Genomic DNA, 18,973 nt, shown 5'->3' on the forward strand with positions numbered 1-18,973 from the left:
CGTTGTGTGTAGTACGCCACTAAAAGAAAGAGGGCATGAGGCAGACAAGAAGCTTCAGGGCGAAACCAATCGGAAGGGATCATCCCTAAGCACTATTCCCTGCTAAGATCATAACTTTTGATGTATAAACTCTAGAGGAAGATGCGCGATTGTGCCTCATACTGTGTCGATTAAAATACACTTGGCGAACAGAGCAATGAAAAACATCGTCATTTTCTCTTTTCTAGAGCTATGTTTATGCGTACTGCCCTGCCCGAAGTGCCATTCAAGGGCGCAAAAACGCCGTTGGAAATCACCCCATGTGAGTGTGCTCATAAAAAAAATACTGTGGTGTTGTTCATTAGGTGCCAAACCAAACGAACGACAGTCAGGAACTAATGGTGCGTTCCAGGCAGGTTTTTAAACCCGTGAGTTACGACTTCAAAACCACGACTCACGACCTTATGCGTTCCAGGCAGCCCGTAACTCGTGTTTTTACAACCTTCTACCGGTGAAAGTGCACTGGAACGGCAGTCAAACCCGTGACTTCCCACCCGTGAACTCGTACTAGATCGATGTACTCCCAGTTCAGAGTCGTGAGGCGTGGTTTTGAACTCGTGAGTTACGGGTTACGGGTTGCCTGGAACGCAGCATAACTTAGTTATTCCTCCAGGAGGCGCTTGGTGGCTCAAAATACCGGAATTTACATTAAAGAATACTAAAATCGTAGAACGAATTTTGGTCGTATATGAGATCTTTACATAAAAAAGCGTATTATTAAACAATAACTAAATATCTCACATTGAGATACAAATCCGTTTAATCAATCACTGCATTTATATATAAATTCAGTAGTCATCTGCGCTGAGATAACAGATATAACGTACCAAACTCTACTGGCAATAATTTTAGTATAAATAATAACAATGGCAAACTTGAATATCCATTCAAATATAAACAGATTAAGTATAAAAATGTTAATTTATATTTACACTCTTCGTACATGACCAACCTCTTTGCCAGAAAGCTCCGCCCTCGTGTTTCTTTGTGCCCTGGTTGCCTCTCAATATTCTTCTTTCGGAAACGCATGCGCATTATCTAGCAGGACGAGTCGACGGTTAAAGTTGAACGCAAGACTGTTTATCGAGCTTATTATTTTGAGAAAGGAAGTAATGGGTATGTGTTTATTTCTGCAATGTAATCAGTTGTTTTCAATGGTGGTCAACTCTTACCTGTCAACTGCTAATGTCTGTCGCTTAGATAGGATGTTGATAGCATGGTGTGATGTACACATGTTCCACTAGATCATGCTGTAAACGAGTACTCGATGTTTATAGTTGCAGGCTATGCATTGCTGATGCACACATTTATACATTTATTATATATTGCACACATGTTTGTTTGTAATATTATAACATTATAATTCTAAGCATATATTTGAGATTTTGTGTCTCCAATCAATTGATCATCTCTCTTCAGAATCCATTCCTCCCCTCTCTTCGTTGCGCCTGCTTGTTCCTCCTTTGCGTCTCACATCCGCATTCATGTGGCAAGTTGTCCAGGATCAGAATGTGGAGCAGTTTGGAAAACTGGAAGAATTTGTTTCTGTAATGACTAACCTCGTCCCAGAGCTCTTAAGTAAAAGGCAGAGGGCAACTTTGATAGTAGGTTTGCGGGCAAAGGTAAGATGGATTTATATGGTTTATTTAGTAGTGCTTCAAGGAGATATGCTCTTCTTTAGAATTTTATTGCTAAAATGTGTCAGTCCACTGTTTATTCATTGCATACCCCGGTCACCAGTACACACACAGCTCTCAGACATGCAGACCAGTTCTCTAACACTTAATACTGTACTGTGGTTCGGGATTCACATTACTGTAAAAATGTAGTTGATGGGTTGGGTTTTTTTAGGTTTACGTATTATCATTTTCTACTTTGCAATCAGCTGCAGGTGAAGAGACATTGTAATTTAAGTGAGGGGGTTTTCAACCTTTTCCATTCCGAGGTGCCCGTATTGTCCACTACAAAATTTGAAGGCCAAATAAAAATACCAAATAAAATATAATAGAACTTGGCATAACTGGACAGACATATGTATTCGTACAAAAAATTACTAAACAAGAAATATCTTGATTTTAAGTTAAGAAGGGTCAGGTCAGGAGGATGCATGACAGAGACGCACAGTATACAAGAACCAATAGCTGTCACCAGTGCTGTAATATTCTTTTTGAGCAATTCGCCTCTATCCCGTGTATTTAAAAAGATGACTTTGTATGTACTGTAAGGCGGCTATCATGCTTCAAAGACGATAATGCTACTCAGCTGCCAAACTCACTCTGTGTGTTGAGACGTTATAATAAACAAGCATCATTGAATTGTGTCTGTTTCTGATCAGACTTTAATTGTAGAATTTTTATTTAAACCTCCTTATTTGCAAATTTAAAGTTAATTTTTTTGTTTAAACGACATATTCAGATTAATAGTGGTACAGCTCCCTTAATTTTTTTTCACTCAGGGGTGCGCGGTGTCCGGTACACTGCGAAAAATGACTGTCTGTCTTAGTATTTTTGTCTTGTTTTATTAATAAATATCTGCAAATTCTTAAATTGAGATACATTTACATTTGAGATACAAGCAAGTGGCTTAAAGGGGACAGAGAATGAAAAACCCTTTTTACCTTGCCTTTGTTGAATAATGGTAGTCTACCCGCATTCACGAACATACAAAAAGTGCTAGGCATGCTAAACATCTCAGTATCTTTTAGAAATGTCAGCCAGAAAACAGCCCAATCTGAAAAACTGATGCTTATGACATCACAGGCATCTCACTGCCCCTCCACTTTAAAATAATTGGCTACATTTTTTGAGTGGCAGCAAAGTCAGCCAATCAGTAATGAGATTGCAAGTTAAGCAAGTAGGGGGAGCCAAATAGGTGCAAAACCACTTGTTTAAAATCCCCCACCCTAATAGAGCTCTCTGAGAGAGGTTTAAGGCATTACAGACCCAAACAAAACATTTTTTGTCTACATGTCATATCACAGAACAAGAATAAATACCCCGTTCAATCATTCTATGTCACCTTTAAGGTATTAAGTCTTGTTTATTGAAAAATTATTAAAATGAAGAGATTTTTACTTAAAACAAGTCAAAATATCTGCCAATGCAGTAACAAAAATCAACCCCAAGTTTACTGAATTAAGTTAAAACTCGAATAAAGTTTATTTTTCTTACTGCACTGGCAGAAATTTTGTCTTGTTTTAAGTAAAAACCCTCTTGATTTTCATCATTTATTTAAATAAACAAGATTTTTAATCTTAAGCCACTTGCTTACCAAGTAAATGTATCTCAATTTAAGAATTTTCAGATATTTATACCAGAAAACAAGACAAATACACTAAGACGTTCATTTTTTGCAGTGTAGTGAACTTTTGTTTACAGTTTACATATCATAATTCAGTCAGAAACGTCAAGATTGTGAGGCAAAAAAATCGGTTTGGTTTCGGCTTGGATATTCCATTTCCTTGGACTCTTGAGGTTTTATGAAAATAATTTGTTTTGGACAATTTCACAGAAGTGGATAAAGGGAATAATTTGAAGGTAAAATTTTGAATCTAAAAAACTGAATCAGCGCCGCCTGGTTCAGGTAACTACCAACTAGATTGCAGTTTTATGACTGCTATATTTTTTTAAAAATATTTTGAAGGTTTAATGCTTCAAAGTTACAATGAAGTTTATGCAGCCTCACTTCCACAGTGTTCCCTATCAGGTTAAAGACTTATTGTAAATTTAAACCTGGATCAAAATGATGGTTTATATTTAACCCTGATTATTTATATTTTTTAATGTTTAAAGTTTGGTGCAACAGAATTATAAAATAAGCCTTGAACCAGATTTTTGCCTTATATTTGTTAGTGCAATTCAAAAAAGTAATTTTTAATTGATTTAGGTAGATTTAAAACCCTTTCAAATGCAGACTGACCACCCAAAATTAGGACCATAAATCAGATCGTATATCTAGCACATCACTAGGGCTGGACCAGAATATTCGATTATTTGAATATTCGTTCTGTGGGTTGGCACTTGGCATTCGAATTTCAGTTTTGAGATTCGAATATTTGTTTTTACCAACATTATTAGTGTTAATGCAGAGCTTCTGCCAAGCAAGAATTGCGCTCATGTTTGGTCAGCGGCTTGGCAGTTGATCTGCATTAACGCTAATAATGTTGTCATGTCTGTTTTGTCTGTGTAAAATACGCGTTATAATGCAAGTAAATGAAAAACATTATTTTCCATTACTACGAATGCTTAGTATTTGTTCATTATAATTTTTTATTAAAACAGGACAACAATGAATTAGTAAAATGACTTGCTTGTATTAAACAGAACGTTTAACAAAAACAAATAATTAGCAATATATTATCAATATAAAACTACAACAATATAAAACATGGAGATACGCAACTTACCTAAGTTAAGCGAAGAAATGAAAAATTTATTATTAATGATATGCAAATCATTTCCACATTAATTACCCAAAGATTAATTTTTTTTAAATTGTGTATTTATGTATTTTCATGTATTCTCTCTTTTTCTTGTAATGATTGTTGTTTTAGATGATTCTTGAGATGTGTAGAGGTGAACTTCCAGCAGACCTTCAGACTGTAAAATCACACATTCACCGCATTCAGACCACAGATTTATTAAAGGTATACAGGTATAAAGGTATTTATTAAAGATTCTGGATGGTTTATTTTCAGATTGATTATATGTTTGTTTTGATCTTTATCTTAGAAATAAAGAGAGCCTATGTTTGGGGCCTTGTTTTATAAATGTTCAGATGTGAAATCCTCTAAGTTCGTCTGACGTGTTTCCTTTTTGCTGTATTGGGTTTTTGAGATTTTTTTTGTTCACAGCACCTTTAATATACATATTAAAAAAAATAAAAAATTGTACGTAATTGTACATTTCAGTCATATCTAACACAAATTTTGACACGCATTCATTTTCTGTATCTGCCAGTTTGCATTCATGAGAGATGGACTTTTAATTTGATCAGAAAATGTACAAGTAGAATATTGGTAAATGATTCTAATGTCATGTTCTCAGGTGAATGACTCGGACATGGAGAACTTACAGGACAGTGTACTTCAGCTTGTTCTGAGCTTGCTGGAGGACTCTTTCAAAAGAGAATACTTCTTTCAGGTCAGTTTTTTAATTAAAAAGTGTTTTAAACAAATTCATGTTAGTTGTATTTATTAAAATTGCTTTTAAAAGGTCACTAGACTTTGACTGAATTTCAAAAACATGAAAAGATTGTTCTAAATGTTTTCTATCGTTTCTAGAGATGAAAATGGCACTAAATTACACTACACATTACATTATAATCTCTTTTTTATTATTATTACATAGTATGTGCAGCTCACCTCCTTTTTAAAAATATAAGAGAAAATTTGAGAGGGAGGTACTGGTAGCACTAAAGCCGTGAATTGTGGCAAGAACAAAAGAAGCACTGACACTACATCCAATTTTAGATTGATAAGGACTTACTGATCAAAAGCTGTAATACATGAAAAAGCTGTGCATAATATTGTGTGTGTGTGTGTATAATGTTCTGTAAAAACAAACTAGATTAAATTTTTTGCCATATCGGCCAGTTCTACTCATGGTTATCACTTGCCAGAGCATACATGAGTGTTTTTTTGTTTTTTTACATTTCAGGAGGTATTTCCTGTAGAGTATGGTCCTGACTTTGATAAAGCACTACAAGTACTTGTTGGCTTTTTCCTGTCCAGATTGGAACAACGTCTGCCTGTACCGAACTTCAAACAGGTGTGATGATGCTTTTTAATTGGTTTATAACAGTGGTTTTCAAACTTTTTTTTGACATTTCATGAAATGGATAATATAATGTTTTTTTTGTTTAATCTAAGATTTTAGATTGTGTTGTGAGCTTTCTTAGGGAGGGACTATTGGGGGCACAAAGGATTGCACCCTACACTGACTGCCTCATGCTGAAAATTTTAACTAATAACTTTTATTCATAATAGCAGAAAGATTCTGGCCAGCTCAGTCTTCAGTTGAACAGTTATTTAGTGGTAGTACTACATTGGTTGTTCTCGCTAACAACTAATTAACTAGCTCTAACAACTTATCAATCAATCAAACCAATAATTAAAATAATCATAAACAAATTTTAATATCACTGTATAGCCATAATGTAGCTAAGGTTATGAAAAATTTACTATTTTAAAAAGGTTAATGTTTGTGACTTTGCTTTTAGATTCCTAATGGTAACTTGTCCATATAGCAAGAAAGCATGTCTTAAATAAAAATAATAATAATTCCTGTCGAAGTCATTATTTCTGCAGCGTGAACTTGACCCTACATCTTACTAGCTAATGTTTGGAGTCTTGTTACTATTTGTTTGTTTAAACGAATGTTTTGCTTTCACAGTGTACTGTATTTGTTTAATGTCATTTGGACATTGTTTAAAGCAGAGCATTCAATGGGTCTTTGTCAGGTGACGTCACACCGTAATGAGCAATAACTGTGGAATAACAGAACCTACATGCATAATGGGTGTAGCTGCCATTTGTAACACATTAACTCATTCATCTTTCCCATATCTTTGGGTTAGCAGAAGACTTTACTGAGAATAAACAAGAGAAAGCTGATCTTAGTTCTGGCATTAGTACAGTTAATACTTGCATAATTCTCATCTAGTCTACCACAGCCTAAACACAAGCAACCGTTTTCTACACAAAATTTAAAATATTGTAAATGCTTCTAAATCATTTATGAACATTAAACATTAAAAGTTTTTCTGTTGACTGAAAAACACAAAGTGGGCACTGCTCGGGGAGGAGGCCTTTTTTGTTTAAACGTTAAAAAGGTTTTAAAAATGTTTTAGGATTCTTATATAATAAGAATAACAATATTATACATTTATATTGTGCTCAAAATGCTTTACATATGATGAATTCTTCTCAACCACCACCAATAAAGTAAAAAAAATCTTCTTTAAAACAAAATTGCATTTAAACCCATGCAGAGCAAACAATTTAACAAATGCTACATACTGTACAGTCGCATATGATATCTTCTTTATTTAGTTTTACATATTTATATTTATAATATCTTTAATAATACCTTATATCTTGCACATAGGCAGTCAGCGTTATAACTGTTTTAATCCTTGCAGCCGTAATTCATAACATAAGATCATATCTGTACCTGTTATGCATTTCATTTCACAAGGTGTTTCTTTCAATGTTCTTATTTATTTTTATTCACAAAACTTATCAACGAAACAAATTTAAATTAAGAAAATAAATAAAAATAAAATAAAATTGGTTGTAAAAAAGCAAACAAAACTTGTGAAGTGGTAAAAAATTATATCTGACCTCCATTTCTCCTGCAGAGGCTTCAGCCTCTGCCCCTTTTCAAAATTAATTTAATAGTGCCCCTCGCAATGAGTATCAACAACTGTTGTTCAATAAAATGCATTTTATAAAAATAACAACGGACACAAAACCAGACTGAATATTAATCAAATTCGGAAAACCCCATCTATTAAACAATTTAGGGGAAAATCTTGTCTGACTGCTTCATTTCCACTTTAAGGTATCTGTTTTCTTGTGATTTTCTCTTTTTCTGTAGTCTCTTCTGTGCTCACAGTCAGGCACCTGGGGGACTGCACTCACACCAAACCCAAGTGTCTGACAAAGACCTATTGGATTATTAAAAAAATATTGATGTATCCTATTTGCAGCCCTGGGTCATTTGATTTGGAGTACTTTGTAATTTTGTTTCTGTTTTTATTTCAGCTTTCTTTGCTGCTCAGCTGTGACCCTGCAGATTTAGATGCATGTGTGACCTCTGTTTGTAAATCACAGAGTTTACTATCCTTGCTGCAGACAGATGTGTGTGGGACATTGGAAAAAAATGGTAAATTTAATTTTTTGAATATCAGTATAGTATATTTTAAAGGAGACATTTCACAATTACCTATTTTTTCACATGCTTGTAGAGCAGGAGTGGGGAACCCTGGGTCCTGGAGGGCCACTGTCCTACAGAGTTTAGTTCAAACTCTAACCAAACACACCTGAATTTCATTTCCAAGTAATCCTGAAGACTTAAATTAGATTTTTCAGGTGTGTTTAATTAGGGTTGGAACTAAACTCTGCAGGACAGTGGCCCTCCAGGACCAGGGTTCCCCACCCCTGTTGTAGAGAATGTTTTACCAAAACTAATTTATTTGGTGTTTCTTTTCACATTTAATTTTCATGACATTTAGGTCTCTTTTATCAAACTGTTTTATCAAAAAATGCTTTGGACACAAGAACCCAAGTATTTGAACATTGATCGATCACGCAAATGATGGGGTGGGTTAAAATTTTTGTGGTTTGTTATCAAGTTGTGCGTTATTATTTCTTTTTTTTAAACATCAAATGTAAAGAGAGATCAGAGAGCCATATAAACTTAACATATTTAACTGTCAAACAAGGTCAATGCGATTTTAATTGCAATCACAATGAGAAACTTTGTGATTAGCAAATCACAAAAGGCAGCTTAAACGGACCTTCTTCTAAACGGACTAGGGGTTTAAACTTGATGCACAAGCGCATAGTTTTCACTCATGCCCGAGTGAATAATAGTCACTCTTTTTTAAAAATATTTTTGTTAAAATTGCAGTTATAATGGACCCACTTAGTCCAAGGTAAAGATGATTTTACATTGTAAAAAATAAAGCAGTGTATAATAACTTTTTTATTTATGTTTCCTAATTTTCATAAAAATATACAAAAACAATAATTATACATTTAAATTGCCTGACTTATAAGCATTATCAGTAAGATCTAACCACACTGCATCTGCTACAAAATTAAATCTCAAATCGCAGTTGCAGTATCTGTCAGAACAATTGCAATGAGCAGGGCTGTACAATGCGACATATGTCAAAAAATTTCTAAAGTGAAGTGGCGATATCTTGAAGATTTTAAGTTACTAGCCCATAATAATGAAAGTAGTATTAATGTAATGTTCAAAGGAAACATCTACTCTAATGTCAGAAGTCTCCCAGTGGGCGTCAGCGGTCAAGGGGTAAAAACTAGAGGAAAGAGATACAGTGTTACTAATATATTAAAGATTTATACTTTTATAAATTTGCTATATATAATATATTAAAAAACATATAAAATAATTATTTATCCATGCTACAAGAGCACAAAGGAAGTGGTCAGTTGTTGCTGGACACTCATGAATTTGGCAGCATAAGGATGGACATTAGGCAGATATCAAGGTTATATTTTCCCAGAATGTTTTTAACAGAAAGCAAGATGATTCAGATCCTTACACTTGCCCATTTTTGGAAAAATTGACAGGCATAAGGATCTGGGGAGTGTTTCCCAAAAGCATCATTAGCTATCCATGGTTGTTGTTGTTACCATTTGTTTTTTATCTGACTCTTTTTGATGTAATGGGAGCAACAGCTTATAGCGTACTGGAACAAACTTTGTTCAAGGTTACAGCTACAGATCACAGCATACAGATCTTCACAGTTATCTGTTACAATGTTCATTTGGGACAAGACAATGGTCTAAAATAATGTTAACTTGTTCATTTAACTGTTGTATAAAATCAGAATTACGATGCACTTAGCTATTGATTAACTATATTATACGATACAAAGGTAAGACTAATATGTTAATTGACAGTCCTAGTAATACTATATTTCAATAATTACATTAACCATTAACTAGAGTATACATCTTAACCATAGACTGAAAAGATGGATGTAGTGTCTGTCGCCATCTTGGCCGCGCGTCATTGTGCATTACTTGTGGATATCCAAAAATGGGTAAAGAGGCGGGACGTGGATGAAGCTGAGGTGGCTGGATGCTTAAACCACGCCTGTCTAGCTCGACTGTAATGACAGCAGTGGCTGTTCAACCGTCACTCAAGTGTACACGCCCTTAATTATGCCAAACTTTAAAGCTGGACTCACACCAAATGTGGTAGAGGAAGCAGAAATGTGCTATTCACGAGTAGTTGGACGCTTGAACATTTAGTGTTTTTGAAATTCTAGTCATTTGAGACATTCACATGGAAATTTGCGTCATGGGAGGGGCTTCTGCGACTCCGCTCGCTTCCTGTAATCACGTCACTACTGAACAAGATACTGATTGGTTAACGCGGTGCAATTTTCCGTTAAAGTTCAGATTTTTCAACTCGTGAGTGTCCCGTGGCAATGCTCAATTCGTGTCATTCACGCGAACTAGCGTCTGACGCTCCGCACTAAATGACTTATTTGCGCCGCGAGACCTCCAGATGCACTTAAACGCGTCTTTACATTGACTTCACATTGAAATCATTCACGGCAGACGCTCTATTCGCATTTGGTTTTAACGCAGGTTTAGTACAATTTAAACTTATTCACCCCCTCACAGTTGTCATGAAGGGCAAAATTAGCTATACAGACCCAAAACACTTTTTGTACCAGGTTGGGCATTTTAACATGCTTTAAAGTTGGGCATTTTAACATGGGGGGTCTATGGGAATTGACTCCCTTTTGGAGCCAGCAGCTAGTCAATGAATTGCAGTTTAAAGGAATATTCAATTTTCTTAAAAGAAAAATCCAGATAATTTACTCACCACCATGTCATCCAAAATGTTGATGTCTTTCTTTGTTCAGTCGAGATGAAGTTATGTTTTTTGAGGAAAACATTGCAGGATTTTTCTCATTTTAATGGACTTTAATAGAGCCCAACATTTAATACTTAACTCAACACTTAACAGTTTTTTTTCAACGGAGTTTCAAAGGTCTATAAACGATCCCAAACGAGGCATAAGGGTCTTATCTAGCGAAACGATTGTCATTTTTGACAAGAAAAATAAAACATATGTACTTTTAAACCACAACTTTTCGTCTAGTTCAAGTCCAGCGCGACCTAACGTAAATGCGTAGTGACATAGGAAGGTCACGTGTTACATATATAAAACGCACATTTGCGGACCATTTTAAACAATAAACTGCCACAAAGACATTAATTAGTATCAGTTGACATACAACAACGTACGAACGGTCTTCTTTCAACACACTTGTAAACACTGGAGCGGAGTTTCGCGTTCGTCGTCTGTGACCTCTTGACGTCATGACGTATTGCGTGGGGTCAGCTGGCGCATCACGACCGGATCTACATGACGAGAAGTTGTGGTTTAAAAGTGTATATTTGTTATTTTTATTGTCAAAAATGACAATCGTTTCACTAGATAAGACCCTTATGCCTCGTTTGGGATTGTTTATAGTCCTTTGAAACTCTGTTGAAAAAAACTGTTAAGTGTTGAGTTAAGTATTAAATATTGGGCTCTATTAAAGTCCATTAAAATGAGAAAAATCCTGCAATGTTTTCCCGCAAAAAACATCATTTCTTCTCGACTGAACAAAGAAAGACATCAACGTTTTGGATGACATGGTGGTGAATAAATTATCTGGATTTTTCTTTTAAGAAAATGGACTAATCCTTTAAATCACTTCCGTATTGGCTTCATCGGAGAGATCGGAAGGTTGGCCCTCGATCTTAACCCTATGTTACAGATGCTTTTATAGGTTCATTAGAAATACTGCAATGTAGTAGGTATTTTAGTTTTACTTCTAAATTCTCCTTGTCTTAAGGGAAATTTTGGAGTAGAAACTTACCACACTCCCTGTATAATTCTAACCTTTTTAAAATGTGTTTCTTTACATAAAAGTATTCTTATATGTGTTGTTTATATATATATCTGCTACACACACAAGCATATTGGTTAAGATAAACGGACAGAATTGTGAATGTCTGACTTGATTTTATCTTTTTCATTTCATAGTTCTTCCATCCATTGTAGAGGATAGAATATTCTCATCATTGTTGCTGCCTCCCATCAGTGACTCTGTCATTATAAACCACAACGATGATGGCAAATTACAACTGCCTGTTTGTTCTGAAAACCTGCAAAACCAAGAACACAGCGTAGACAAGGAGACTGAGACAAGTGATCCAAATGTCCAAGATGTGGGATCAAGCTTCAGCTGCGAATCATCGGAATGCTCTGGGGAAAGTGATGGAGAAAAGGAAATTATTTCTAATGCAGATGGATTGCAACCGTGAGTTTTCAACTTCCTTAGGGTGGGTTGGGTGGCTAACTAGTTGCTTAAAGCTGTAGTTGATTACTGTGGTTTACGTTTATCTCTGTTTTTAAAACAATTGTACTTTTAATTTTTTTTTAAGTGGTTCTTTAAAAGGATATGCATTTATTTGCAAGTATCCCGAGAGAGTTTTGGCTTTGCTTTATCATGCAGTGATATTTATCATGCATAAACCTTATAAATGTATCCAATTTAAAACATTAAAATTAAGGCTGTCAATCGATTTTAATCAAATTAATCACAACCTTTTTGTGTGGGTAATCACGATTAATCGCATTAAATTATTTTTGTTGAAGTTTTTTGTCATCAATTCCTATATGCCACAATTGTGTGTCAGAAGGACACATTTGTGTTATTAAAACTGGTTTTAAGTCTGCAACAGATCTCAGAAGTATACACACTAAAAACAATGCCAGACAGGCACATGTTATGATCTTAAGATACTTTAAAAATCAAATGGGATGAGATTTGTGTAATATACAGTTGGCTTTTGTAATTCATCTGATTTGTGCGTGTGAAATTTTGCACATCTGTACAAATTACAGCTGTTTATTTTTCCTGAATTGGATATGGTATGCTTCAATGTTGTAAAATATGCTCTGTTTTTGTAGGAGTAACACAGAAGAACAGAGTGTACCATCATCCACTAGTAATGCCCATCAAGGTACAGCGTCTCACAATATCTTATATTCTCATTTTGCCTTTTTCATCTTTAGACTGAACCCCTTTCTCTCTTTTTTCCTTTTAGAAGATTTAGTTTTCAAAGCAGCTGTTCCTCTCCAGCGTACCACTCTTGACACCTTCCCAAAAAATCCATCTAAAGGCTTTCATTATGCTGGCCGGACCGTCCACAAATGTCAGCAGTGTACAAAATATTTCATATACCGCACTGATCTCTTTAAGCACCAGGAAATTCACAACGTAGACGGGTCACACAAGTGTCCTCAGTGTGGGCTAGTTTTCAGCGATCTGACACAACTTGCTTCACACAGAAACACTGGCTGCAATACCAGAGTTTTTAAATGCATCAAGTGTACAGCGCACTTTAGATCTCTCAAAACACTGTACAGACACAACCGAGTGCACAAAGAGAAAACCACACACAAATGCCCTGAATGTGGACGGTTGTTCACAAGCCTGTCACGTTTGGTTGGTCACCGGAGGATTCACAAATCTCCCTCCATTAAAAGGAGTTACAGTTGCAAACAATGCAGCGAGACTTTTGGATCATACCGAGCCAGTTTAATCCACCAGAAGACCCATAAAGTTAAAGACATTCCACCGTCTAAATCAGAGCGGCAGCCAGGAAAATGCCGTTTTTGTGACTTAACATTCAATGTTGATAGCGAATTAAGAAGCCATCTGAAGACGCATGCAGAGTTCCGGCCATACATATGTGACCAATGTGGGAAGTGCTTTTCAGCAAACAGCAGCCTGCTCGCCCATCTCTCGAACCACACAGGCGAGAAACCTCTCCTTTGTTCGCAATGCGGAAAACGTTTTTACAGCAAGATCCAATTGAAATCCCACATGAGGTGTCATTCTGGTGAACGACCACACATCTGTCCGTACTGCAAGAAGCAGTTTTCCCTGTCTGGGAATTTGAAAATCCACATCAGAATTCATACTGGAGAGAAGCCATATGTTTGCCATCAGTGTGGAAAAGGTTTCGTATCCGCTGGATGCTTGCAAGTGCATCTGCGCTCTCACACGGGAGAGAAGCCATATCAGTGCAAAGTCTGCGGGAAGAAATTCGTGGTTTCGAGTCACCTGACAGCTCACATGTGTTTTCATACAGGAGAGCGTCCGCACTGCTGTTTACAGTGCGGGAAAAGGTTCATCCGCCGTTATGACTTAAGCAAGCACATGTACACTCATATTGGGAAGCGTCCGTTTCCATGCCCACTGTGCCCGAAGGCGTACACATGTCGCACACATTTGAACAGGCACATGAAAAGTCACAGTGCTTGACTTGCGTAAATCATTTTGTTATCCCGAGTGCCTTGTGTAGAGTATGAAACATCTATTATTTCAAAGAAATCATTTAGTACTGAAACTTTGCTCATTACTTACACACCCATTCCCAACACGTATGCAATTTTTTTGTGTGACATAAAAGGAGAATTTAAGATTGTTTCATGTTCATCAAGAATAACTAAAAAATGTGCTCGTATTGTGTACTAAAATTTGTTTACCTGGTTAAAAAGAATTTGCTAAAAAAATTCACAAATTGAACATGATAAAATTATTACAATTATTTCTTCCTCACATAAAACCATTTCAGAGGAAAATAACACAAAGCATGTGGACTATTTCCATACTGCAGTTTCTAACTTTTTTCTCCCTTTGTGCTGTCTAGAAAAAAATTGCATACAGGTTAAGTCTTTTATGTTTAATTATTATTATTGATGTTTACACTCTAGTGCTGTTAAACTTGGTAAATTCCAGTTGATTAACTACAACATTCATTTTAATAACAGCTGAAACATAACTTTTGATTGTTGATTTGTAATATAGTTTTGAGCAATTTCTGTAGAAATATAGGCTTAGAGCCCATGTATTGGTTTTTCTTAGATTTATGTTTGTCTAACATCATTTAAAGCTAGAGTCAGAATAATTAGAAATCAACCATGAATTCATTTGTCTGAATATCATATCTGTATACTGAACAGAAAATGTCACTACTGTATCACTTAAAGTAGTAAAGTTTTGTGTCATCATCTATTGCATTGGTCACTCAATAATGAAACGTTTATCTTTACTTACAGTACTTTGTTTTGGTGTCTTTTTTTTAAATTACATATTCCAAACATTACTGACCGTTTTCTGTTTTGAGTACTGATTTCAGATTTTTTAATTATGAATTTTAACAGAAACTGTTAGAAACTAAAACTGCTATATAAACAAACTAGTTAGAAGACTTCTTGTGGTGGGGGTAACCAGAAAGATTTAGGATATAACAAGATTGAGTACTGCTAAATGGGACATAAGGGAAATGCAACACTCAATGTGGTCACCTACTTTAAACAACCAATCATTTAACAATAAAGACTGGAGATATTTTATTCATCTATCTTTATACTATCTTGACAAGAAATTCCTAATGACAAAGGCTACGATAAAAATAGAATGCTAATTGACTATATATATATATATTTATATATAAATAAAAAAATTAAATAGTCAATTAGCATTCTATTTTTATACACACTACGAAAACTGTAAATAGAAATAGAAAAATTATACTACGATGAAGTAGTTTGAAGTATACATGTGTGCAGTTTTCTGGAAACAGTTAAAGAAATATTAATATTAGAAATTTTAAAAATGTAGTGTTTCATTGTCATGAAACCTCTTCATTCTGTATTTAAGAAATGAGGAAGCTTTATGTGTGTGGCAAAATAAAAAACCCTTAGAAAAATAAGGTTAACTTGAGGTATACAAGCCATCAAGGTATTATAATGTGTCCAAAGTCCATTATCATGCTCACATTTTGAATCAGTGTAAGTCAATGGAAGACTGTTCTCTGTTAACTAAATTTCTTTAGATAATGAAAAGACAGATCATGGGGCTCATAAACGTTACAAACATTCCTCAAAATTTCTTCCTTCGTGTTCATTGAAACAAAGACAGATACAGATTTGTAACAACAAATGATGACACAATTTTCATATTTGGGTAAACTGTCCCTTAAATAGCTTACTAGTTGGATTTAAACACATGACTTCACACATATGAAATTAGCAAAATCTCTTTGTTACATCTACAGTTGTTAAAAAAATAGCAGTGTACTAATAAAAGTGAATTAAACTATTAAATTACTAATATTTAGTTGCATAAGCATAACTGCTGCACATCTGTGTCAAATCGAGTCAAGTAGAGTCAGAAGTATTTCAAATTTGAATTGAATTAAATGTTTAGGTTTTGCTTCAGAAGCTGCATTTTTAATGTCACCCCACAAGTTTTCAGTGGGGTAGAGATCAGGGAATTGAGTTATGGCCACTCCATGATTTTTCCCTCTTGCTCGTGTGTTTGGGGATGTTGTCTTGTTGAAACACCCATTTTAGGGGCATTTCCTTTCTCCAAAGTGCAACATAATATCTTTAACTAGTGTTCCTTTATAGCTCAGTGGTAGAACATTGTGTTTCTAGCGCAAAAGGTCATGGGATCCAATCCAGTGAACTCAAATAATGATAAAAAAACTATAGCTTGTAATGCACTTTAAGTCACTTTGGATAAAAGCGTCTGCCAAATATATAATAATAATAACTATTCTGATGTATTCAATCTGATCCATGTTCCTAAAACGTTTGTGAACAATGTACCACTGTTTGATACATTTTCACCCCATTCAGTTGATTTATGGGAATGAGAACATCTAAAAGTCTGCATGGCCCGCTTGCATTTTGAAGCGCAAGAGAGAGCCCAGACACGCCAAGCTGAATTAAAGTTGCAACTGGAAATTTTTATAAACTGGAAATCGAGGCAGAGATGCAGGTGAAGCTGAAGCAGCTTGAGTTAGAGGCATTAAAAAGTGCTACTGGCTCAACTGTACAGCCGGACACTGCTCAAGTCCATTTTTTCTTCACCGCAAGGTGGTTTGTCCCCAGACACTTATGACTTGAGTAAACACATTGCACGTCTCTCAATTAAGAGAAACTGAAGTAGGTAGATAGATACTAAAGTGCATTTGAACGCCTCGCCATTCTGCCATAGGTCTGGTCGTTGCTTATAGATTATTTGGTAAAGTGCAAGAAGTTTGTTCTACTTTATCAATTGAAGAGAGTCTGAAATATATGAATCTGCTATCTTGCGAGCATATGATTTGGTTCCAGAGGCTTATAGACAACATTTTAGAAAACACAAAAAGAATCTTACACAAACATTTGTGGAATTTGCTAGGGAGAAGGGAGTGTTGTTCGATAAACAACAATGATGTACAACCAGTGTTGTATAAGATGAAGAATGCTATGGAATCATGTTGATGTCCAAATTATAGTGCTTTGCAAATTTATACTGGCGTGTTGTGAATCTTGTTTTTTATTATTTATGTTTATGTTTTTATTTTTATATTATTTGGTGAGACTTGCAGCTGTGACCTGCAGTTTATCAAATCAAATAAATGGTGTTCTGCAAGTAAGCAGAGTTTTATAGTACTTATAGTACTTTTACTTTCTACATAAAAGTAAATTTTCAATTATTCGTATTTTATTAGTGTTTTTCTTTGGAAAACATACATTCCAAAACATAATATCATAATTTTTACTCCACTACATTTCATAATTTCAAGTTTTTGGTTTATATTTAATATTTAAGTACATTAAACATCTAGATATTTTTTGTACTTTTACTTAAGTAAAAATTATTTCAAACTTTTACTCAAGAAAGTAAAAGTACACAATTTTTATGTAATTAGGCATTAAATAAATTTTAATATGCAATATATAATGAATACACTATGCTTTAGAATGTAGTGAACATTTTTTAGTAAAGAAAAGTAAATTTTTTCCCAAGACACTCTGATAAAGCACAGATGCTTGGCAGATGCTTGGAAATTTAGCTAAAATACTTAAGTATTATACACCTCTGCAAGTAAGGCAAATGATTTTGACTCTTTAGAGAGTTGATGAATTTAAAAGCACATTATTTTTCACATACCGTACATTTTCGTAGCTCCAGATATACTGCTTTCCTCAAATGCATTGATTTTGTACAAATGTGTCCCTGATTGGCCAGCTAATCTGTAAGTTGTGATTGGTCTGAATACCTCTGATGTAAGCCGGAAATGTGACGCTCTTTACTATGTTTAAAAGATTCGGTCACTGACAGGAGTTCATTTCCAGGCTGTGAGTCCAATCTGAAGAAATTATGATAATGTCAGTCTTGTCTCAACAGGCCCAGGAAGCAAACTGTTGCTTCAATCCGTGTGTTTGTTGTAGTCCTAGAGAAGAGATTTATGTTGAAAATAATAACTTGTGTCATGGTTTACCTTGGGGTTTGTACCTTTTGCATATCATTAACATGTACTAATACACAATTAAACACCAAAGGAAATGTAAAACCATGAATCAGACTATAGTTGCTCTTTAAGGGATGTTTAGCTGAACGAGTAGTAGTGTACCTTAATGAGCAGAAGGTAAATATTGCACACAGCCGTACTTACGGATGAGTTTATTTTAACTCACAAGAATGTAATTTCTTCTACACGTCCTGAAAAGTTACAGATTGACAGTTCGCAATCTCAAAGTCACGTTCAAGATTTAGCTCCGCTAATAAAGAGCAGCGTGAATGTTTTATTGTCACAAGAAGGATCACGTGATCGCTGATTGTTTGGTTTTGAAACGCAGGCAGCAGCTACCACCAAAAAGCGTGGGGTTTGTTAAAGCTTTCAAATCTGTGGTGGATGTACTGTCTGTGGAGAAAATTGACGCGAGTTACTGGCCTCTTGTGTTGAAAGGGTTAATATCCCTGTCTGGAAAAAGTGAGGACCAGGAAGAAATAAAAATACTTAGGGACACGGGTGCTATGCAATTTTATTGTGGATGGTAAGTTACATCTGATGAAACCTTCTTTGGCTCTACTAGTGTGTTTGTTCAGGGCATTGAGATGGGTTTCATGACATTTTTTTTATCTCTATCGCACTTACAGAGTATATTAAATAAGAGTTGCTGTTTATCCTTCAATTCCTGTGAAAGGTGTGGATTTAATTCTCGGTAATGACCTAGCACGTGGAAAGGTAATGCCTGTTATTGTAGTTGTTGATTAACCAAATGTGTTATGTGACTCAGAGGTACTGTCTGAAACCTACCAT

The 18,973-nt window shown here is 35.1% G+C and overlaps 1 protein-coding gene across 3 annotated transcripts; it reads left to right on the forward strand.

Annotated features, from left to right (window-relative positions):
• The first annotated feature begins 1,024 nt into the window (after positions 1 to 1,024).
• Positions 1,025 to 14,932, forward strand: LOC135745813 (uncharacterized). Of its 3 annotated transcripts, XM_065264231.2 has the most exons (9): positions 1,025 to 1,155; positions 1,459 to 1,661; positions 4,592 to 4,684; positions 5,085 to 5,180; positions 5,697 to 5,807; positions 7,805 to 7,925; positions 11,844 to 12,120; positions 12,774 to 12,826; positions 12,911 to 14,932. In XM_065264231.2, exons 1-9 carry the CDS (start codon positions 1,152 to 1,154, stop codon positions 14,131 to 14,133), a joined length of 2,181 nt encoding a protein of 726 aa, XP_065120303.2. In that variant the 5' UTR covers positions 1,025 to 1,151; the 3' UTR covers positions 14,134 to 14,932. The 3 variants fall into 3 exon arrangements, with proteins under 3 accessions (XP_065120303.2, XP_065120304.2, XP_065120305.2); XM_065264232.2 differs by lacking the exon at positions 1,025 to 1,155 and having other exon boundaries at positions 1,633 to 1,661; positions 4,592 to 4,700; XM_065264233.2 differs by lacking the exon at positions 1,025 to 1,155 and having other exon boundaries at positions 1,638 to 1,661; positions 4,592 to 4,692.
• The last annotated feature ends 4,041 nt before the right edge of the window (positions 14,933 to 18,973 follow it).

The sequence above is a fragment of the Paramisgurnus dabryanus genome, chromosome 1 (assembly GCF_030506205.2).
Source record: "Paramisgurnus dabryanus chromosome 1, PD_genome_1.1, whole genome shotgun sequence".
Classification (NCBI taxonomy): domain Eukaryota; kingdom Metazoa; phylum Chordata; class Actinopteri; order Cypriniformes; family Cobitidae; genus Paramisgurnus; species Paramisgurnus dabryanus.

What these genes read in the sequence shown, in the direction of transcription:
- LOC135745813 (XM_065264231.2), top strand. An exon ending in TAGTAGGTTTGCGGGCAAAG is followed by an intron (nt 1,662 to 4,591) that starts GTAAGATGGATT and finishes TTGTTGTTTTAG; the next exon opens with ATGATTCTTGAGATGTGTAG. An exon ending in AGACCACAGATTTATTAAAG is followed by an intron (nt 4,685 to 5,084) that starts GTATACAGGTAT and finishes TCATGTTCTCAG; the next exon opens with GTGAATGACTCGGACATGGA.